Source organism: Anopheles cruzii, chromosome 2 (assembly GCF_943734635.1).
Source record: "Anopheles cruzii chromosome 2, idAnoCruzAS_RS32_06, whole genome shotgun sequence".
Taxonomy (NCBI): domain Eukaryota; kingdom Metazoa; phylum Arthropoda; class Insecta; order Diptera; family Culicidae; genus Anopheles; species Anopheles cruzii.
The window spans coordinates 32641657-32663690 of NC_069144.1; the positions used below are offsets into that span (position 1 = coordinate 32641657).

The 22034-nt window shown below is 37.4% G+C and overlaps 4 protein-coding genes and 1 non-coding gene across 5 annotated transcripts; 3 read left to right on the forward strand and 2 right to left on the reverse strand.

Annotated features, from left to right (window-relative positions):
* The first annotated feature begins 3587 nt into the window (after positions 1-3587).
* On the forward strand, positions 3588-3659 carry Trnam-cau (transfer RNA methionine (anticodon CAU)). The gene has a single exon. It is a non-coding gene; the product is annotated as a tRNA-Met (tRNA).
* A 949-nt stretch (positions 3660-4608) lies between these two features.
* On the forward strand, positions 4609-5554 carry LOC128268539 (microfibril-associated glycoprotein 4-like). Its single transcript, XM_053005662.1, has 2 exons — positions 4609-5354; positions 5428-5554. The coding sequence occupies exons 1-2, from the start codon at positions 4609-4611 to the stop codon at positions 5552-5554; spliced, it is 873 nt and encodes a 290-aa protein (XP_052861622.1).
* Positions 5555-6321: 767 nt separating this feature from the next.
* LOC128278899 (pancreatic lipase-related protein 2-like) lies at positions 6322-9055 on the forward strand. Its single transcript, XM_053017625.1, has 7 exons — positions 6322-6332; positions 6464-6480; positions 6726-6743; positions 7871-7943; positions 8011-8594; positions 8662-8848; positions 8941-9055. Exons 1-7 carry the CDS (start codon positions 6322-6324, stop codon positions 9023-9025), a joined length of 975 nt encoding a protein of 324 aa, XP_052873585.1. The 3' UTR covers positions 9026-9055.
* A 3199-nt stretch (positions 9056-12254) lies between these two features.
* LOC128278252 (neuropeptides capa receptor-like) lies at positions 12255-17139 on the reverse strand. The gene is made up of 7 exons (XM_053016935.1): positions 16621-17139; positions 15190-15332; positions 15013-15110; positions 14787-14905; positions 14561-14670; positions 14411-14493; positions 12255-12340 (listed from the first exon to the last, which is right to left on the reverse strand). Exons 1-7 carry the CDS (start codon positions 17137-17139, stop codon positions 12255-12257), a joined length of 1158 nt encoding a protein of 385 aa, XP_052872895.1.
* A 2091-nt stretch (positions 17140-19230) lies between these two features.
* On the reverse strand, positions 19231-22015 carry LOC128278900 (growth hormone secretagogue receptor type 1-like). The gene is made up of 7 exons (XM_053017626.1): positions 21179-22015; positions 20457-20599; positions 20240-20346; positions 19919-20037; positions 19687-19799; positions 19431-19510; positions 19231-19356 (listed from the first exon to the last, which is right to left on the reverse strand). The coding sequence occupies exons 1-7, from the start codon at positions 22013-22015 to the stop codon at positions 19238-19240; spliced, it is 1518 nt and encodes a 505-aa protein (XP_052873586.1). The 3' UTR covers positions 19231-19237.
* Positions 22016-22034: the final 19 nt, after the last annotated feature.

Genomic DNA, 22034 nt, shown 5'->3' on the forward strand with positions numbered 1-22034 from the left:
TTTCTGTGCCATTCACTGCGAACAGCCGGTTTTGCAACATAGCATTCTGGATATCTTGCTCGCCATCTTACTTTTCTCTGAAAACCATTTTTGTATAGGTGGCCCATTCTTGGTTGTCCTTTGCCACATTTGATCTGATTGACCGCTCATGTTGCAAAAGAGTTGCAAGTTGCGATTGCATACTGAATTGGAGAAAAGGCTTAAAATTATTGAAAACATGTGAAACTCTATAAAATTTATTGAACCAATTGAAACTTTTCTCATTGTGTTCCCGACATGCAACGAATATTTCAGTCACACACTACGGCTTTTGCAACTGCAAGATAGCTAGTGCAACGAATATTCGAGTGCAACGAATTAAAATTTTAGTTAAAGCCATTCGAACTACAATGATTCGGGCAGGCAATCCGTTGGCGTGTTTCATTAAGTTGGTGACTGAATCAAGTTTCGCAAGTATGCCACTCCAAAATATTCAAAATGAATAAAATACACCAAATGAAGACCAAATCCTACAGTGTTTGATGTGGTTTGTATATACGGCGAAAGCAATCAACACGTGGCATGTGCATTTCCATGTGCTGCGTTCCAACCCCAAAAAAAGCTTTCACAAGCTCAGCTTCTTCGGTTCTTGTATCGGAAACATTGGCGGGAATCAATGTACTAATGTTGCCTGAAACCTGAAGTGAATGTTGTTTACAGTGCTCATCTTGTCACACCAGACAATGAACAGTCATGCAATGATCTGACTGTATAAAAAATATATATATTTATTTTTATTGGGACTACTCCAATTACATTTTCTTCAAGGAAACGTACTGAGTTGTCCAATAAGTTTATCACTTCAAGAACAAAACAAATTCTAAAAATATGACCATCGGGCGAATTACTTTCATGTTTACAATGAAAGTTATGCTTGTGGAAACAATAATAGCATGATGGGAAAGGATGAGGTATTACAAAAAGACTCACTCTGTATTTGTATCCAAGTTTTTCATACGCCATAATAAAACCTTAATAAAACCAGCCAGAACGGATTTCAAAATTATCTTCGTTGTTTGGTTTGTGTCCCCTATTCTGCAAAGCAAGGTGTTCTAGTAGCACTGTGTGTGTACGACACCAGAGCGATAAAGTGAATGGCTCGCCCTAGTGGCAGCGCGTAGTAGTGCACATCTCAAAGTATGCAAAAAAACCCCTTTAACCACCGTCTTGTAAAAAAATTGAACGGTTCAACTTTGGAGCTTAAAACGAGGTTGAAAAATTGCCTTCAGCAAGGCCGTCCACCACGCCTCACCGTTAGTAACATAGAACGAATAAGAAAAAATAAACAAAGAGAAAATATGCAAAACCATCGAAACGTTGCATTAGTTTCGAACGCTGCTGTGGTTATTTCGAAGAGCTGTGTTCAGTCAAATCAGTTGGACTGTTGTGGTTCGTCCGTAGATCATCCTCTGCGATTTCTATGCGAAAGACGACAGTTTGAAACATGAGTGTTGAGTTCTACCAGTATATACTTTTTTTTGTTAAATTCTAAAACAATAAATGAAACATAAAAAAATAATGCAACTGAAATACGGGACAAAACTAGTTACTATCGAACAGAAGTTACCAGATAGTTAGGTCGCAATCATTCGACCATCGACCAAAAAATTAACAATACGTATCTGTGTGAAAAACTTTATCCCTAGTGTTTGATACGTTTTCATTCCGCGTAAATCTCTAATTTAATAAAACTGTATTCTCTCTAACTGCCTTACTTCGTAGAAAGATCCTGTTCCGTAACTTCTTCACAATTTTCCATGTTAGCAGCTCCCTATTGTTCCTCAAAAGCATCCTCATCGCAAGCTGGGAATGTCTGCTTTTTAGTTAGGCAAAGGCGGTTACGTATGCGTCTGTTATGCTACGATTCACTGCCATTGCTACAAGCCATTAATTTTGAATGCCATTTGTTTAAAACCCTCGCGAACCACACCTGAATGTCAAGGCCACGCACAAGCCAAAGAAATACAACCTACTTCGCCTGACTTCTTTGATCTTCCATCTTATTCACTTTCGCAACTCCACTGAAGCAACTATCATATGGCAACATCTGCTCCGACACTGGGTTCTAAACAAATGTCATGTGACAAACGAGAATGTCAAGAACCAAAGGATTTTATTGAACCTGAAGATTCGTTAGCCGTAAGAGGATATGATAAGTGTGGTTTATCGAAAAACTCACAAAGATGATAGAAACGAGTGAAGCGACTAAAAACAATGAAACAGCTGAGTGCAAAGATTATTTCAACCTTCAAATTTGAACGTTAACTTGTCGCACAGCACGCACTCGATACAGAAAGCAGTCGTACCGTCTATTGTTTGTTGTTAAAGTTTGTTTATTGCAAGAGCTTTGGCTCGAGCCGGAGTGAATCGGAGGGTAAGAAAGTCCGAACGGCGGTTCGGGTATTACGTCAAATTAGGCGACAGTGGGGAATTTGTGATAGGTGTACACTGATGGTTTTAAGAAGAGTCTACGGACTATTTTAATTTGTTTGTTTTCCTTGCATGTGTTTCGATCAAATTCAACATTTTATCTGTGATACACGCGCTTATACATATCAAATTAGCCATTTTTCGATACTACAAGCATCTTAGAACTTTCACTTGTCTCGAGTGATGCTCTGAGCAAGCGTCTAATACTAGGTGTGTGCGTTGAGACCACACCTTTCTGTCCCATCAGAAAGTCCGTTTTTTGGAGTCCTTCGACGCTTTTTTTTGTTAAGTCAAAATCGCCATTTTGAAGTTTTTTAAACCACTCAAAGCACACCGATCTTCCAAAACCAAGTCCCGACAAGCATTTGGTGCGATTCCGAAGCAGTTTTCTTCAACAGGGACAGAAAAATAATAATCCCCGCAAAACGTCATTTTCAGGCACAAAAGTTGGCATGGTCTAACCCTTTCAAAGATGGGTTGCAAACCGAAATATTTTTTTTTTCGACCTGAAATCATTTACCGGATATCAACACAAGGTAATGATGCATGAACAGCAAAACTGCGAGGTCCCAATCGGCAGGTACAACCATCATTCTAAAATTTCAGTTCTCAACGCACACACCTAGTAAGTTAACTCTCTCATAGTTGCCTTCTTTTCGCTCCATTCTCCTTGTCAATTCAACCAGTTCCTTCAAACTGTATTTGTTTTTCAATAAAATTTTAATTTCGCTTATTCTGCGTTGCTTTTGATCTACTTCTGCAAACTTCTGCGTAGATTTTCGTGGTCTACGTTCGTCGTTCACTTTAATGAAATCATTTATGTTCAGCTCAACCACGTTTTTTTAGAAGTATGATCGAAATTATTAGGGGTTAGCTCTGTGACATGCCTTTTTTGCTTAGATTAAATTAGATGAATAACATCTTTCAAAATGAACTAAATTTTGATTTCGATGTTTTAGATGAAAAAACGTGGTTTTTTCATGCGATTTTACTTGCATGCGAAAAGAATGCACACAATGTTGAACAGGAAAGTCTTCTGACTGAAAATGTTGCATGCAATTTCGGTTATATATGGCACTAACGGTTCTTGTACACTATAAATACACCATAGTCCAAAGAGCAGAGTGGCGCAGTGGAAGCGTGCTGGGCCCATAACCCAGAGGTCCGTAGATCGAAACTACGTTCTGCTAATATACATTTTTCTTGGCTGATTCTTTTTTTCTTTTTATGTGTTAGATGGTTGGCCACTCCGCAATTCTACAAATTCGTCAAACTCCTTCATTCTACTAGCTATAAACAGAAATTAGTTATGTAGCAACTATCCAGCTAGTTTAGTGCTAGTACACCTACAATGTTGGGATTTTTATTGAATATAATTTTTGTAGTACGTACAAATAGGACACAATAGGACACAAATACAATAAGGACTACACATGGTTGTAATCACATTTAAGACCAGATGCTCTCCGGATGCTGAATCTAAATCATTCATCACAAAATTCATATTTAACGTATATTTAACGTTAAAAGTGTATATTTTTGTTACCGGAAAATAACATTTCAAATTGTTATTTTCACTCATTAAAATGAGTAACAAAATTCTCCCAATTCTCATGATACAATGAACTCGAGAGACACCGAACAACTCACCTAGTCTTACATATTTCAATTGCATCCAAAGTTATTCATTGAACATTAATTAATTCATCGATCAAATTGTACATCGAATATTTTAAACACCCGAATGGATCATGAGAGATCTCATCTCAGACACTTGAACTACTACAAAAATCTACACAAACCTGTTTCTTGAAGCTGTTCGATTTTTTTTGTTTTAGTTGAAAAAGAACAGGTAACTAGGAAATAGAAATAGAAGAAATAAGTAGAAAATACTAATGCCTTAGAAAATGTAGCACCAACCATTTGCTTGGTCTATTTTGTCCTGGTTATTTATGAAACTTGTAAATATTGACTTTACCTAAATTAAAATTGCACTATGTATGTATTACGATACATTTCAAATATTGGTTTACAATGTTTTCCATTAGCTGATCAGCTGATTAAATATATTTCTTTCAATCGTTTTTCGACAGTTTTGCAGTAGCTTCATACCAGTACAATACCGTCTTTCAATCAATCATGTGGCTGGAGAGAACATTGCTTTTGTTAATTTTGCTTAATGCAGTACAAACCCAACACTGTGATTTTCCTGAATCGTTGTGTTTCGATGCGGAACCGGCTTTATCAAATCTAGATCTACTCGAGGCAGCACTAGAAAATTCTGGGACACCAAGCAACTTTACTCAACCAGCTGAACTCGTTTCCTTAATAAATGAACTGTCGGTGGCGATCAAGGAATCGTATGGGAAAGGTTACAAAACATGTGCTGATGTCCCGGTTGGGTCACCCTCGGGACTATACTTACTCGAGGGAGAGTTCAGGGATGCAATAATTGCATACTGTGATATGACATATAATGGCGGAGGCTGGTTGGTGTTCCAAAAAAGATTCAACAATCAGACCGTGTTCCAACGTCCTTGGAATTCATACAAAGTTGGCTTTGGAGAACTAGCATCCGGCGAGTTTTGGTGGGGTTTGGATAATTTGTACCGAATAACAAACTTAATGCCACACGAGCTGACCATCATCTTGGAAGACTTTAATGGACGAACAGTTTTCGCGAACTACAAGACGTTCCAGATTGGTGACGAAACCGAGCTATATCGATTGAACGTTTTAGGACCATACAATGGAACAGCTGGTGATGGCATGAGACGGTGTCAAAACATGTACTTTACTACAACCGATAGGGATAATGATCTTTATACACTAAATTGTGCTGAAGTATATACAGGTGCGTGGTGGTATTCTGCTTGCCAAGACAGGTATGTTACATGCAGACAAGTTTATATTTAACTTTGTGCAAATGAAATATTCGATTTTGTCATCATTTTGCAGTAATCTTAATGGACAGTACTTGAATGGTAATACAACACTGTATGGAAAAGGAATAACATGGCTTCAGTTTACCGGACAAGACTATTCTCTAAAAGCAACTAAAATGATGATACGTCGAATCCCGTGAATGAAACTAAAAGGGATAGTAAAATATAAAGGTAGCTTCATAATAATTTTCTCAGTGAAGTCTTGGTTCTTATTGACGAAAACCTGTACTAATCGATTTTCACAATATTCGCTTGATTCCAATTCTCCTTCTTCTTATTCGGCTACAACTGCCGAGCGATGTTGGCATGCACCAGAGCCAATGATAATGTCTGTTGCTTTCTGTAACGGTGTGTTTTTACCAGCGGCGATGTTGGCCTGCACCAACCCCCATATCACCAATCGTACCAATTTCTTATTGTGAATAAAACAATACAAAAAACAACAAATTCAACATTTCTGTAACTAAAGACAATAAAAACGAAAGTTGTATGATTCGAAATATATCTTTATTTTGTATGCGCGAACTTAATTCCTTCATATTTCTTTACTGATAGCATTATGGAATGAATTTACGTATCATCATAATAGAAGTCTTGAGAGGTTGCGAATTTCCTTTGAAGGCGGACCACGTCATAGCTGTTTTTGGGGTTGTTGTGGGAGTGGATCCACGGTAGAATCCATTCAAGTTGCTGAAAATAAGTAACCAAGAAAAAGAAGACAAGTATTACTACTTTAAAAAGAGTGATTTTTATAAAGTTAGTATGCGCTTTATACCTGTCGCCACAATTGTTAAACCACCAACCACCACCCCAAACTCTCGCACAGTTAGTTGTATTCGATGCATCTTGGTCTTTGTCGAACGTGGAAAACGGTTTGTTAAGGGATGTTGTGAATGAATTAGGCGTAATGGTTCCATTGTAATTTCCAAGCGATGTCAGACGAAAGTTGTCGCTAAAATTGCCAATTTTAAAGTCGGTGTATCGAACTGTCGCTTTGGTGCCGTCGAAAGCTTCCATGTAAATCATCAACTCATGTTGGGATTTTGAAGTTCTGCCATTGATACGCGTAAGTCCAATCCAAAACTCGTTGTTTGGATGCCCAAAGCCGTCAGTGTATTCAGTGAAGCTTCTAGTAAAGTTGAGTTTTCCATCTGTTCGACGCTGTATTAAGGTCCATCTTCCACCCTGCAATTGCGTATCGCAAAAGAAATACCGGGGCAAGATTCCGTCTCGAATTCTATACAACCCAGGAGGACCTGTGACATCTTCACACGAGTTATAAATTCTGACAGATTTTAACAGATTGGTAAGTTTTGATTGCAAAACAAGCAGGGGATCCAGTGGGTTTTGTGTCTGTCCTGAAACACTTTCCGTTAAAGCAGCAATCGCGTTAGCAATTCCGTCATAACCAGCACAGCTTTGACGTGGTTCGCTCAAGATCGATAATGATCCCTCGCATAAATAACTACAAATGAAGCCGATAGTCACCAGTGCGAACGATATCTTTTTATACTTCATTCCGATGCAAAGACGCTTTGAGAACTAAACGTGTGGGTTCTAACATTTGCTCGTGTTGCCAATTTGTGGATTCCAAATGCTATCATTTTTTTATAATGTTAAGAGTGTTCAAGACACACGTAAACTGTACCACATATGGTTCATGTTTGAACAACATGTTTTCAAATAAGTATGTATAGCTGATTATGCCGTTGGAACGGCGTGAACCGATTAATAATGACCCATTTAATAGAATGCATTTATTAATGAATGAGTCGAAAAAGTCTTGTTGGCTGAATAACAAATAAGAAAACGTCCTTATTGGTATTATTAAAAGGTAGTTGGAAAGCCCAGTAATGTAAAATGTTAAATAAGCCCAGTAAAATGGAATGTAAATGTAAAAACTACCCAAAAGGCATGCATTGATTAATATTATAACATAAACAAACAAAACAAATAATGAGAGGCATGGGGTAGAATAAGCCAAACAACATAATCTATAAAGAGGGACACAAATAAATGAGTAAATTTGAACTTCAAGATCGGTTTCAACAGCCACATCACCTGTTTGCCTTAACTGTCAGCCATTTCCGTCAGCTGCAGCAATTTTTATACCGTACAAAATGGTAGAGTAGAAAAATGCATGATTTCTTAACGCGAGAGCAAGCATTTCGCATTGTAAATAACAACCCTCTCCTCATTTTAATTTCCCATTTAGTTCAAAACTGCTTGAGGATCATTACAAAAATTCTCATAATGACGATCTTATAATCATTGCAAATACTAGCGTTTACTGTCACGCAATCAGAAGACAGTTCATAGTTATCGGTTGATTCAGTGGGTTGCATAGTGTATAAAACTGGAGAGCTCGTCTTCGTTTCATTTGTAGTTTTACTGCGACTAGGCAAACAAGATGAACTGCGTCTGTGCTTTAACGTATTATCTCACACTTTTTGGGAAAATTTATGGAACATCATTGCTACATGAATACCATAAAGAATTGGATGAAATAAAATTGTACCACTACACACCGTGGAACGTTCTATCTTCGATGTCTACACTGAAACGTGATAGTAATGTTTGAATATCATTTTTGCAGATGTTCTGTGCAGGAGGTCAATTTAGAAGACATCCAACAGCTTTCAAACATCAATCCACGCAAGCAACTCCAACTCAAGGTGCTAATTCATGGATGGACGGCAAATCGTGACCATATTGCAACAGCGCCAATCAGAACTGCTTACTTGCTACGAGACGAGCATAACTTGTTGGTCGCGGACTGGGCCAATGCCTCGGCTCTGCTGTACCCTGTAGCACGGAAATTAGTAGTGCCTGTTGCATATCGTATCGCCAGTATTTTATCCAGATTAATGTACCTTTTGGGCATCGATTACAGCCAGGTTCACATCATTGGACACAGTCTGGGAGCACATGTGGCTGGAAATGTCGGGAATTATTTCAGTGGCCGACTGGCACGAATCACGGCGCTCGATCCGGCAGGGCCACTTTTCTCGCACAATGCGCGAGATGCTGTTGGTCCGAATGCGGCGAAGTTTGTAGATGTAATTCATACGGACGGATTGGTTCTGGGTGAACTAGTTCCCAGAGGACATGTTGATTTCTATCCAAATCATGGAGTGCCTTCACAGCCTGGATGCGAAACTCTGGATGTGTTAACACTGCGTAAGATATCATACCACACTTTGCATTAGCGTCGGGAAAGTTTGACATTCTATTAAAAAAAATCCAGATGCTTGTAGTCACTACCGCTCTACGGGATATTTTGCTGAATCAATATTACTACCAAATAGCTTCATAGCTATCAGGTGTGAACAACGGGAATCTGTGGATCAATATAGCGGTTGCCAACCCGTTAAGAAAGAGAATTTCCCTCGTACAGATTATTCCATAAAGATGGGTGAAGCTGCTGATCGTGGGTGAGTTAAAGTACTATACAATCAATAAAAAATTAAATTATAAAAAAAAAATTAGTATGATTAGTTGTAATGAAATTTGTTCCATCTTACAGTTCTCGCGGAACGTATTTTGTTCCAACATCTCCAACATCTCCATTTGGCATTGGAAACGTCAGCATCTTTTGTGCAACAAACTAAGTAATTTCGAGTATTTATTTTGTAAATTTCCCCAGAGAATTTCATTAAATAAAATTAATTCGAATGAGATGGCAATTTGTTTTTTTAAGTAACAACTACCAAAACATGATATAAACATACGCCAGGGAAACTCCGATTTAAAAACGCCGGAAATGACTTAATTGGCTCATCAGGACGTCACAAAAGCCTTACGTCTTGATTTGGTTGAAATTGGGTTATGCGACGTTATCGTCCTAATGTGTTCAAAATTTTGCTCTCTGATTGGCTAAATTATTACGGTGTTAGAGCGAGTATATCGAAGTATCAGTACAATCAATTTTTCATACCACAGATTCCCACGGCTCAGACTGTTCAGAGAAACTGTTCTTGCCCAGCTTGATGTTCGTTCTATCTTCTGGGATGTAGGCTTCTCGGCTTCCCTTCCGCATACATCTAGACTTCCACGAAAAGATGAAAGAAGCTCTTTGCTCAAAGACCCCCAAGCGATAATAACAACAGCAACACACCTATGCTTCCCAACCTTTTTACCTTTGTTGCTCCTTTTTTGAGTTATAAAATATCTGTTGAGCCCCCACCAAAGCAATCTTGAGTCAAATACCCCCCCAATGAGGAGCTACGAGACTGTGTACTATATACTGAAACATGTTATTGGTAAATTATACTATGCTAAATAATAGCCGTTCTTTCGAAATTCTGTTTATTGTTTGATTTTTGCATATCCTTAATGGTTAATAAATGTTCGTAAAAGTAATATTCAGTTTTCTAAACTTAAGTCAGTATCTAAACAACTAGTTTAATTGTCCAAAAAAAGTTGAACAAAGTTAATCAATATTGATAATCGAAGAATGAAATAATGTATTTATGAATATTATTCAAATATTATTCAAAAATATGTATAAATATTTGTAGGAAGTACATTAATTTCACGTCATTTCGTTCTAGTAGGTAGTTTGCTGTCTGTAAGAAATAATTATGGCATACTTATGGTTCTTGTAACAATGTGGAAAATAGTTATAACAAATGTATAAAAAAATAATGTCGTTTATTGAGTAAATGCTCACACAATGAGCGCTTCTAGTTAAGTAAGCACGTACATTCGAACGTACATGTGATGAGAAACAACATGCGATCCATTTTGTTTCTTAGTTTCAATACTACACCAATACAGTGGTAGAGATTCGTTTGGCCGAAGTAAGTTTTTTCCATTTTATTCAATAGTTAAAGATGTTTGGTCATTTTTAAAAAATCTAGTGTTGTATTTCATTACTCTTTATCATAATTCACAACGAAATCAAAAAACAAAAATCAATTCTGGTAAATATTAAGGAAAACGACTATTTTGGCCTAGAAATTCGTTTGGCCGAACTCTTCAAAAATAGTTTTTACAGAGAAGTTTTACGATGCTAGTCAAAAGTTAGTATCTGGTATGACTACCTCTGCTTTTAATTACTTCAAAAATGCGGTTTGGCATTGACTCACACAATTTTTGTAGAGTTTGTATGTCAATATTGGTCCAACACTCTTGAATACTTGCTCGTAAAGTAGCAATGTCGTTAAATTGACGTCCATTTGCATAAACCCGTCTAGCTAATATCGCCCAAAGGTTCTCCATGGGATTACAATCTGGACTGCAGGCCGGCCATTCGAGTAACGGAATGTTTTTATCTTGAAACCAAGCCTTCGATTGCTTGGAAATGCGGATCGATGCATTGTCTTGCTGGTATATGAAGTCCTCATGGCCATCAATTTCAAGGTAGGGAATTAAAACGTCTTCCAGTAGGTCTTGGTACATTTCCGAGTTCATTCGGGTTGAGATAAAACAAATAGGAAGCTTCGAATGGTATGAGAATGCTGCCCACACCATCAAACTTCCACCTCCAAAATTTCGCTTGGATCGCACGATGTTTTTTTTGTTTATGTCATGCCAATAACAGCTATAGCAGTCTGGGCCATCTAGATTAAACTTTTTTTCGTCCGAAAATATCACATTTTGCCATTCTTTCTCCCATTTCATGTACTTTCTGGCAAATTTTAGGCGGTTCTCCTTATGGGTCGAATTAAGCTTAGGTTTTCCTTTCAGTTTTTTCCATCTGATGTTCGTAGAGTCATTAAGGATCTGTGCAATATGCCTAATTGTTACTGGGACATCAAGTTTTTCTTTAATTTCCCTACATGATAAGTTGTTAGTGGCTGCTTCATGCCTTATTTGCCCTTTCAAGCGTAGGGAAATTTTAGTGTTTCCCTTTGTGGGAGCTTTTATTCCGTAATTTGACCCTTTTTTAAGGTAATTTCGTATGACTTTCTCAGATCTTCCTATATTTATGGCAATTGAATTATTGGAGAAGCCTTGGCTTTTGAAGTTTGTGATCAATCTGCGTTCTTCCTCCGTGAGTCGCTTAGCTCTGGTCATTTCTTTAGAAAATAGTTTTCAAAACAAGGGTGTTAGCAAAATATTCATCTCTGATGCTTAAAATAATCTTACTTAGTTGTACTTTCACACTGCCAAACAAATAATCACTTTCGAACGAAAACGATACGACAAACTCGATTTTGCTTCCACTTCGGCCAAACGAATATCTAGCTTACAACAGCAAAATTTTGACGTTTGCTCACGTTTTGCCTCACAGAGCTCACAAATACTAACATACTTGAATCATATCACACAGGTTTATTAGTAACCCATGCACCAACACGAATGCAGTGCGATAACACGAATAAACAAGTTCGTTTGGATACAATACTGCTTTTTTTCCCAGAATTTTTTGTTCGGCCAAACGAATCTCTACCACTGTAGTAAAGGTATGTGAGGAGTTATTTCTCGCGCCTAATAATGTAAGACAAATGTGATTTACCGAAAGGTATTGACCTTGACTCTATCATCTAATTTGTGATAAGTTATGAGGTCGAAGAAAAGTTTTGCGTGTTGGGAGAATAAAAATCGCTTAATTTTGGCATATAGTTTGGCTGAATTTTAATCGGAACCAATATCCAAGAATACATTTTCGTTGCTTATTCTAAAAGGTTTTTTCATATGGAACTATCATTCCAATGGCGTAGAAAACTGGGATAAAAATATGCAAGGTTTCTCTGAGAATCTGTCGACTTTCGATAATAGCAAAGCAAGAGCTGATGGTCAATCAATTCTTGTGGTACTATATGATTTCTACATCCCTAGACTCAGGTAAAATCTAAGGCATGTGGATTAGCAATCTCCTTCCATGGGAAAATATCATTTGTACGATTTGTGGTGGTAGTGGTTGTCGTGGATAGAGGGGTGCTTGCACGTCGCTATGTTACCATAGGCTCGCATAAGTTCTGTAAACAAAATTAAAGCATTATTATTTTGGAATAGTTACAAAAACATGGGCAGCAACAGCGATAAATGATTTCAAAAGTATTTTGAGCAGAGCTTTGCAAAAATTGGCCCAAATGAAACTGTTTATAAGCAAACAATGTTTATGCTTGATGATTCAGCGGCACGGACTGCAAGGGCAGGAAGGGAGAAAATCCAGCATGTACAATTCAAAAAAATATTGAATGAATGTAGAAATAAAATTAGTTTTTTCTGCGTACGATAGGCAGCTTTCTCTTATCCACCTTCCCCGGTGCCATTCATCATATCACTTTTTCGTTATGGTTGAGCTGGCGTACATAATTCTCAGAATTGGGACGATGAATTCTTTATATCATTAAACCATGTTGCCTTGCAATATTGCTTTTTTTTCAATGTTATTTTATTTTGTTACATATTAGGTCTTTCTAAGGAACATGCCTCAATGTGGCATAAAAGTGGGAACTCGATCATTTAACCGCTTTTCTAGTTTTTATAAGATTTATAAGATCATACAAATCCTATCGGATTCGTGTTAGATACTGCCCCTGCTCGAATAATTTTAAAGAGCATTGTATTTGGATTATTTTGCTTCACTATACACATGGGTTTTTTCACTATGGCTGCATCTAATCTTTATACAAAAGTAAATACGGTTGATTATTTGCACATGTTTAAGAAATTTGTAATTTGCTTTTACAATTAGTGTCACGATTATACAACTATAAACTCTCTGTCAAGAATATTAGAAGCAATCTATACCAAATCCTCAAGAAGATTACAAAACTGAAAACCTTCAATAATTAAACTAAACATTGTGCCAAGTAAAAAGTCTGCGGTTTTAGTCGCTCCCTTACATTGATGTCCGATAAATGAGCAACACTAGTCTGATTGTTGCCGAACAGACATTTGTTTGTAAGCTGAAGTTTTTGGATACATTTTTAGTAAGCACGTATGTGTCATTAATCGTTCGTGTAGAAGTATCTACGCAAATACTCCTTTACTTTTTAAGGAAGCCAAACACGCTACCGAATCTGCCGACAAATATATGAAATTTATGGTAAGAGTACTGTTAGTGAATGACGGGCTCAGGAGTGCTTTGCTTGATTCCGTTCCGGAAATTTCAATTCCATAGCGAGGCCAGTCACTGAAAAAGCTAAAAAAGCTGGTGGAGCAGGTTCATCAGATAGCTGAGGCATTAAACATCAACCATATGACAGTTTGAAATCTCCAAAAAAGAGCAGTCTTTTCGGTTTTCGGTTGCCACATCAATGTAACGAAGTTTGACCGAATTAGTGAAATTGATACAATCAGTGGAACGCAGCGAAATAGAACCATCTTTAAAGCGGCTATGGTAGTTAAGGACAGTGCGAAATGGATTCAATATGAGAAAATTAAACGCAAGTGATCCTGGTAAAGCCAGGTAAGGGAAAACTTTCTACAAACGGCTTCAAACTGGAAAGATTGGATCAACGTTAAATATGGTTATGTTGCGAGTTTGGTGGATTGGAAGTGAATCCATCATGAACGGTTATACTCTCGCGAAACGGTGAAGTCGGTTCTGTTCTGTGTGCAACTGGACCGTTTAGACAAAGTAATCAAGAAGAAGTCAGCAGAATTTTAAAACAGATGAAAAGTTGTATTCGATCATTATAAACCCGCACCAAACAACTGTGAGACGGCTCGTAATAAATAGCTTGGTTGGGAAGTTTTGTTAGGATTGGATCAAGTTTTGACGCATTCACCGTATCACCCGCACCTCCCCCAGCCTTATTACTACTAATTACAACTTTGCTGAGCTTTTCAGCGTTGAACTATTCAAGTACTACAGCGATGGAATTATAAAGTTACCCGTTAAATGGCAAAAGGTCATAGGTCATAACGGCCAATATTTACTTAACTTAACCGCAGAGAATTTTACATGACCTAATACAATGTGTTAGTAATAAACCCATTTCTGGGTAAACCACGATAAACCATGCAAAAATTAGACAACAGAATGTCCTAACCACAGACAACATTAAAAGAAACTAGTACACGATGCTGCATTATACCTGAATTCGTAGCGCAGCCACTTATTGGTTCCTGATTTACTGTTCTTTGGTGATGACGACGAAACATTTCTATCACAGCTTTTCTATAAAAATGATAAAAAGAAACCTGTCACTTTGAACATCGTATGGATATTTCAAGAGAATGCATACCGGAAATTTTGTCCACTAATGCAATATAAGATGAAGTTGATTCCAAAGTTGGTTATAAAAAACAAGTAGCAATAATATTGCACCAATATCGAAAGATATGAATGGCCAGTCTAGAAGGGTGTGCGAAAAATATGAATATGAATATTTTGTTACGTCCACTTTAACGCAAGTGTTGTGCTTTTGAATAGCTTTTTCCTACTATTATCAGCATACTAAATTCACAAACCTCGACAAATGCGCGGACACGCATGACGTAGCTTGGCAAATTTAGGCAAACGAAAACCGATGACACAATGAGTAACATTTTGGTAACTTTCATCTGAGAGTATAGCATTCGATTCTCTCCTGCATTAGAAGAAAATGTCAAACAATTGATATTTAAAAAAACTGGACATGTTTCAGAATGGTATTAAAAATTAGAAGCAAATAAATAAAAAAAAGGCATTATTTACTCATGCTAGACCGCCGCAGTATGTTATTGTTCCCATTTGGGTGCGACGAGAAATACTGGAAGCTAGATTGCCGTCGAATCTCCAAATTAGATGGTTTTCTGCAAAATCGTATGAAATCGTTTAATAAAGAGCTTGGCATTAAAACAAGTATCAGGCTAGTAATTGAAACACCTTTACCTTCTCGAAAGTGTCATGTTTCGTCGCAGTCTCGCAAACCGCCATACTGTGAAGCTGGTAACCGAATTCAAGACAACGATTATCGTGAACGGAACTACAAATACTATTACGGTGTCAATATAATTGAAAATCTCCATTTGAGACTGTGAAATATAAACAAAGAGCGTTGGAAAGTGAGAATGCAATTAAACCTAAGATAATGTTAAAATAAAGTTGAACCAATAAACCCCAACCAACTGAACACCAACTGATGTGTACTGATTTGCCTTTGGTGCTACTTTTGTTTCATATTGTATCTGAAATTTAAGGGATTACTCGCATTTAGTCAATTTTGAAATATTCGTAATTGGAATGATGGTCCACATGATTATTTGTTTTCTTCTTATTCTTACAGCAACGGACTAAGCTTATAACACGATAAACGCTTCACCGAACCAACTTTATTGGCTAGATTTGTATCGTTAACGAGGTAAACTTATCATAAATGAAAGAAGAAGTTACTATTTGGTTAAGAAGTTACCCCCAGTTATGTTTTATATCATGATGTGTGCGTTCTTTGATGGCAACAAAAACATTCTACAGCTGTGCAAATTCAAGCGGCAAATTAGCATAACAAATGGTACGAGCGTGTTCTGGTGTAGAAAATACAAACAACAATAATACTAATGTTATTTTGATCATTTTAAATCATTGTGCCACCGCCAGAAAGCAAGAAACAAGACATTTTTAGATACATTAGCCATTGCCGCATTTTCATGCGCATTAATGTTAGAAAGGTACTGTAAATAATGATTGTGGTATGGTGCGTAAAATGCAAAAACTTCTGTCGATGATGATATGATATGCTGTATTTAGATTTAAATAGTGAGTTCCCAAAAACAATCAGAATTTGGTAGCACGGTTCGTGGTACATTGTTGTTGCAGTTATTGGCTGCGCTGGACAAACATGGTACATCTAGCAAGTGTACAATAAAATGTATGTATAATAGGTGTATAATTAAAATTAAATGTATGGGGTGTATAATTTCCCAGCAGTTTACATGTTTGAAGAATTTATTTTGAGTGCAACGCAAAAGCAAACGTGTAAAGGTAAAACAAACAGATACAAAATAAACAAAAGAAAACAATATTCGCTTAAAACTCGAAAAAGACGGCAAACATGTACTGCTTTATTTTCAAAATGTGCATACAGAGTTTTCAATTATTCTGTACCCTTGAAACTGAAATTATTGTACCGGTACAGAATAATTCAACACGGTATCTATTTTAATTGAGTTGTCAACGACACTTTTACTCTAGTAAAGATGCTAAGCGAATTCACGCAGTCTGTTGACCGACGGTTAGAAGTTTGGATTTGTGAATCCTAATCCTTTTACAGTTATCACAACTGGTTTAAGATAGAGCCTCTCTCCCAAAACTTCTGCTACCTACCGTGTATTCCTTTCGCATGTCGCATATGGTGTCGTTGTTGCGATCCGAAAACTGGGTTCCGGCATAAAAAAAGTATGGTATACTATGCACACTTCCGACCATTGTTAGGCAAGCAATAATTGTCTTTGCACGCCTAACGGTGCACCAACTTTGCCTTTTTAGCGGATAGCGCACGACGATAAAACGCTCGAAAGTGAAGGCAACCACGTACCACACGGAAAGGAAGCTGCTAACACCGCTCGTGTAAGTGAACAACTGGCAGAACGGTTCTCTCGTATAGATGTGGACTTGGAAGAAATTTAACCAAGTTACGAACAATCCCACTAGATAACAAGTGTCACTGACTCCTAGAGCCGCCAGGTAGTAGGAAGAGGAAAGCTTTTTCAGTTTGGTGCCAAAAAACACAAGTACCGACAGAATGTTTCCTATGCTTCCAACAACCACCAACAAAGGAGTGTAGTAGAAATTAAGAAAATTCCCAACTAACTCCATAACTGCCTCCGTCTCGGTCAGATTCATGATGATGCTACCGGCGGTCATTGTGTTGTGTTGTACGTAGACAAGATATTCTAGTCTGCCCACAATTCTTGGTGCACGACACAGCCAAAATATTTTTGAAGCACGACGGCGTTCCATCCGATCATCGAGGAGATAGCAGAAGCTGCGCACGGAAGACTGTCGGCCAGATAGGCCCTTCTTAACGCATTTTTGGAGCGTACTGTCGCTTTTGCTTTCACACTATTGCTACCTCGAACACGACCGACCGACCGTAGTCACATGCTCATTTGAGCCTCTTTCTACTTTGTTTGCTGCCAAATTCGTGGCCAACCGAGCAACAACTGAAGCTGACGGTCCCATCGCTACATGTTAAATGGTCAATGGATTCTCGCTCGTTGGCCTTGGTCATCCTCGTTCGGACAGACGAAACCAGACAGACGAAACGAAGAGTTCCGTACTCAACGAGGAGATCTTTTTCCTGTGCGCATTGCAATGCGCATTACATGATTGCTATATTTTTTCGACTTTAAGAAGTTCATCCGAATACAGAAGCTCACAAGGTGCACATGCGTGACCAATAGAAAAGACATTCATTTATGTAAGGCAAGAAGGATCTGAAACTAACAAAAATTCGGTTCAGTGTTATTTGATTGCTGAAACCAGAACCATTGATGTTTGTCTCACGTTACGGCAGCTAGACGTTCACATAGACGTTTCGATAATACAACTGTTCTACAAAAATATTAGACTCACCAAAAACGCGATAGATCGTATTTTTTATTTTTTATTAGAAAGGTTGCTTCGCTACGAACTACGAATTGGAGAACTTAAAATTTGTAATTAAATAATGTCGGCATATTTTTAAAAACAACATGATGTAATAAATTTAGCCCACAATGTATTATATTATCTATCTTCTTATTCTTACTCATGTAATTTTTTTATTACCATTTTTATTATAATCATATCTGTTGGAACGGCTTTTGCATTCGAGTTGATACAGTCACTTCCGTCGCTTTCGTGCAGAGTAATCCATTTCAATCACCATAAACATTCTGGAATATCTACCATAGCCCTCCAGCAGGTGTTCAATGATTCTAAAATGAAGCTAATTGGAACATCTTTCGTTTCTGGTGTCCGTTTTCACATTCACATACTGAATTTCGAAAGACATTTCCTAACCGTAGTCAAACTTCTTTATGCCGACGACGATGACTCAAGTTTCAGATTAAACGATATCTTGTTTCAGGTTCATGTTATCGGCCAAAACGATTTGCAAATCTAATAAACATGATTCATGACTGAATACGAATGTGTGTGTTTTGGGATGGGAAGTGGTTCTAGGCTTATCGCACCTTCCTAGTTAAACAATATACATGAAGGAGTTTTCTTTGAATGAAGCCTGGGAAAACTGATTTTATTTTGTATGTTTAAGCAATTAACTTTATGGCATCCTAATAACCTAATTATTTGTTTGTTTCATAGATAGGAACGGTCATATGCAATACGCATATCACTAACATAATTAACACACGAAACACTGAAGATAGATGAAAGAGCATTCACTTCTTTTCAATTTTGTTGATTCATACTGCCAATGCCAAACCAATGATGAAAATATTTGCAAAGCATCAAAAATAAGCTGTGTTTTCAATCGTTTTTTTCTGAAGTTAGCTCCACTTCTTAGTTTAGAAATATAGACGATTTACATTATTTCATATAGGTTGGAGGGTGGCTTATGTCCCTTTTGTATCGTATTTTGTTTTCAATCTACATCCTTGATAGTAATGCGTTGTAATGCCATTAAGTAGACTTATTCCGATGCTATTGAAAGTAAGTCGTTGCGAATGCGATAAAGCGAAGTTAGGAGCATTAAAAGATGCTATGGGCATGCTTTACTTACCGTTATTAACAAATTTTTATCATAGTCTGTTTGCGGATTTTCAGTGAATTAACTCAGCACCACAATTCTGATATTATATATGAAATATAAATATATATATTTATTTGCATTAGTAAACATCACAAGACTATTCAGTTTCATCTATCATGCTGAAAATGTTTTAAGAAACTAACAAGGAATATTTCGGTGTTATTTTACAACCATGATGATCAGTATTTACTTAATGAAATTTGTGATTTCATAATCAGTGAGATCTCGCCACGTTGCTACATCTCCAGTATCCGAGATAGTCGTGTTTCTTCTCATCTTGGAACCATTTGAGCGCAAGAAAAACTCTAATGAAATTATAATAGGCAAAATAAATCAAAATATTACCGTATATTTACCTTATACAATTTTCTTAATTTACCTGTTATTTGTGTTCCTGAGGTATGCTCTAGATTTATTTGTCTCTGGCTTCGTTTTTGAAACATCCCAAACACTGCTTTTCTGTGATATAAAGAGTAAGTCACTAAAGTAGTAGTCAGTAGTAAAAGTAGTAAAGTAAAGTAAAGTAAAGTAAAGTAGTAAAAGTAGTCATTAAAGTACGTTACTTTTGATTCACAACTACACGTTTCTATTTATTCTCAACGCTTATTACTACTACACCAATTCAGGGAACTTACCGAAAATTCTGTCCACTAAGGCAGTATAATATAAAATTTATTCCGAAATTTGTCATGAAAAAGAGCTGACAACAGTTTTGTACCAGGTATAGATTCATGTTGGTCTGCTCTGTCTGCAAATATGAAGCACATGCAGAGAACGTCATTGCAATATTTCTAGCAACCTTTTGCAATAGCGTGTTGTAATGATTGATATAAGGAAAACAGTAAAACCATACTTCTATAATCTCACCTCTAAATAAATTTTCACTCTTATTACGTAACTCGGCAAATTCAGGCAAACGAATACCGTTGATACGATAAGAAGCATTTTCGTGACTTTAATTTGAGAATTAGCTACTCGACTCCGACCTAGTTTTAAGATAGAAAAGGCTATCATGAACACATTTAAATTTTATTATCAATGTTCCAATATGAAATATTGTCAAGCAAACCCGTCCTTCGGTTAATGTAATGTAATGCACATATTCATATAATAATCCAATAGTCAATATAATTAATTTTTATTAGTTAATATTAGTGGTAGAATTATTTATTGATTAAGGATACTTACTGAGAAGCTGAATCTGTTGGACGGCAACCGTACCACTTCCACTGCCAAACGACTGACTGTTAGACATGTTTACAAGTCTTCGCGAACCACGCACATTTCCGCTATACCTGAAATAGAACGAAAATAATGCTAATGAATTGAACTGTGCATGAGCACAATTAATATGAAAATTGGCAGCGTTTAAGTTGTCGATATCGGACAACATTAGCTTACATACCCTCGTGGAATGGTCATCGTTCGTCGTATGCTAGCGAACTTCCATACCGTTAGTGCTGTAAATGTGTTCAGAAGAACAATAATCGTGAGCGGCACTACAAAAACTAGAATGAAATCCAAGAAGTTGAAGACTGCGGCTTGGTACTGCAGAAGAAATGGCGAAGCATTTATATTCATATCAGAAGGTGTTTATAGAAAAAATATGAAGATAAAAAAAACTTAAAAACATTGTACCATTGTATATTGGAGTGCAGAAAAGTACGGTAGTCGTGCAATGCTTTGTACAACATTCATGATAATTGCCTGGTATTGCGTTTTGTTAGAAATATAACGTTAAGAAGAATCGAAATATAAACGTAATAGCCACATTTTGTTTCGGACTGCTCATTATGGCTTTTTGCAAATTTAATGACTGTTCATGAATGTAGGCTAGTGCATATGCAATACTGCGACCGTAACAAATTATCTTGTATTGTTTGTGAATCAGAAGGCAATCAAGTTGAATTTCTGTAGTTAATTCCAATGTTATTTCACAAACAGAATTTTGGCAACATTGCTAGGATTCCAGGATTCAAAGTCATAGAATCGTTAGGACAATTCTTACATCGAACAACGCAAACCGGAAAGTACTTGTCGAAGTAAATCTATTGAAATAATAATTGTTGCTTTACTATACTACATGCATACTGGTTGCACTTGTTTAAAATTGAAATTGGCACTTACTTTATATTCCAGCACAATGTCGCAGATGGTATCATTCATCGAAACCGAGAACTGTGGCGAGGCGAAGAAGAAAATCGGTAAGCTGATAAAAACTCCGCCCATTGTCAACGCGACGATAACGATCTTGGCCCGTTTCACAGTGCACATCGTTTGTCGCTTCAGTGGGTAAAGTACAGCGATGAAACGTTCTACGGTAAACGCCACCACAAACCACACCGACAGAAAGCAGCACAATGTGCTCGAGAATGTGAAGAACCGACAACAGATTTCCTGTATGTAGATTTTGAGATCTACCAAATTTAGCCATGCAACGAACTGGCCAATCAAATAAAATGTATCACTTAGACCTAGGGCTGCGAGATAGTAGGAGGATGATAGCTTTCGTAGTTTCGTCTTGAAAAACACTAAAACGGACAGAATGTTTCCGATACTGCCGAACAGTACCAGTGCCGGTACGTAGTAAAAATTTATCACACTCAACACTTCGGCATAGTAGAAAAACGTTTGCTGATCGAGATCCATTGCGGATGGGATTGTAGCATCCGGAATATGGGCGGTGGCGTGTAAGTAAACGGAGGACTCATTGCTTGCGGCAAAACTGGTCACGTTGAGGGTACTTTGCTGCGTACTCAAAGGAAACTGCACATAAGAACTGTAGGAAGTCATCACCATCACGGCGGCCGAAGGTTCACTTACGAACAACGCCCTATCCACATCGAGCAAACTTCTGGATCTGTTTATCCGATTCGCCAGTAACAACATATGCTGACTGGACTGATCATAGCTGTAATCCTCGCCCCGGGGAGCTATGCTAGTTTGCTCACCAGCCCTGGGCATCTTGGAACTGTGACACTTT

Coding starts and splice junctions, on each gene's coding strand:
- LOC128268539 (XM_053005662.1), top strand. CDS start 4,609: ATGTGGCTGGAGAGAACATTGCTTTTGTTAATTTTGCTTAATGCAGTA. Junction 5,355..5,427: donor TATTCTGCTTGCCAAGACAG/GTATGTTACATG, acceptor ATCATTTTGCAG/TAATCTTAATGGACAGTACT.
- LOC128278900 (XM_053017626.1), bottom strand. CDS start 22,015: ATGCCCAGGGCTGGTGAGCAAACTAGCATAGCTCCCCGGGGCGAGGAT. Junction 20,600..21,178: donor ACATTGTGCTGGAATATAAA/GTAAGTGCCAAT, acceptor TTTCTTCTGCAG/TACCAAGCCGCAGTCTTCAA. Junction 19,800..19,918: donor GAGTGAAAATTTATTTAGAG/GTGAGATTATAG, acceptor TCATATTTGCAG/ACAGAGCAGACCAACATGAA.
- LOC128278252 (XM_053016935.1), bottom strand. CDS start 17,139: ATGAATCTGACCGAGACGGAGGCAGTTATGGAGTTAGTTGGGAATTTT. Junction 15,333..16,620: donor ACATGCGAAAGGAATACACG/GTAGGTAGCAGA, acceptor TATATTTCACAG/TCTCAAATGGAGATTTTCAA. Junction 12,341..14,410: donor TGGCTGCGCTACGAATTCAG/GTATAATGCAGC, acceptor TTTTGTTTACAG/AACTTATGCGAGCCTATGGT.
- LOC128278899 (XM_053017625.1), top strand. Junction 7,944..8,010: donor AAATTGTACCACTACACACC/GTGGAACGTTCT, acceptor TCATTTTTGCAG/ATGTTCTGTGCAGGAGGTCA. Junction 8,849..8,940: donor GGTGAAGCTGCTGATCGTGG/GTGAGTTAAAGT, acceptor TCCATCTTACAG/TTCTCGCGGAACGTATTTTG.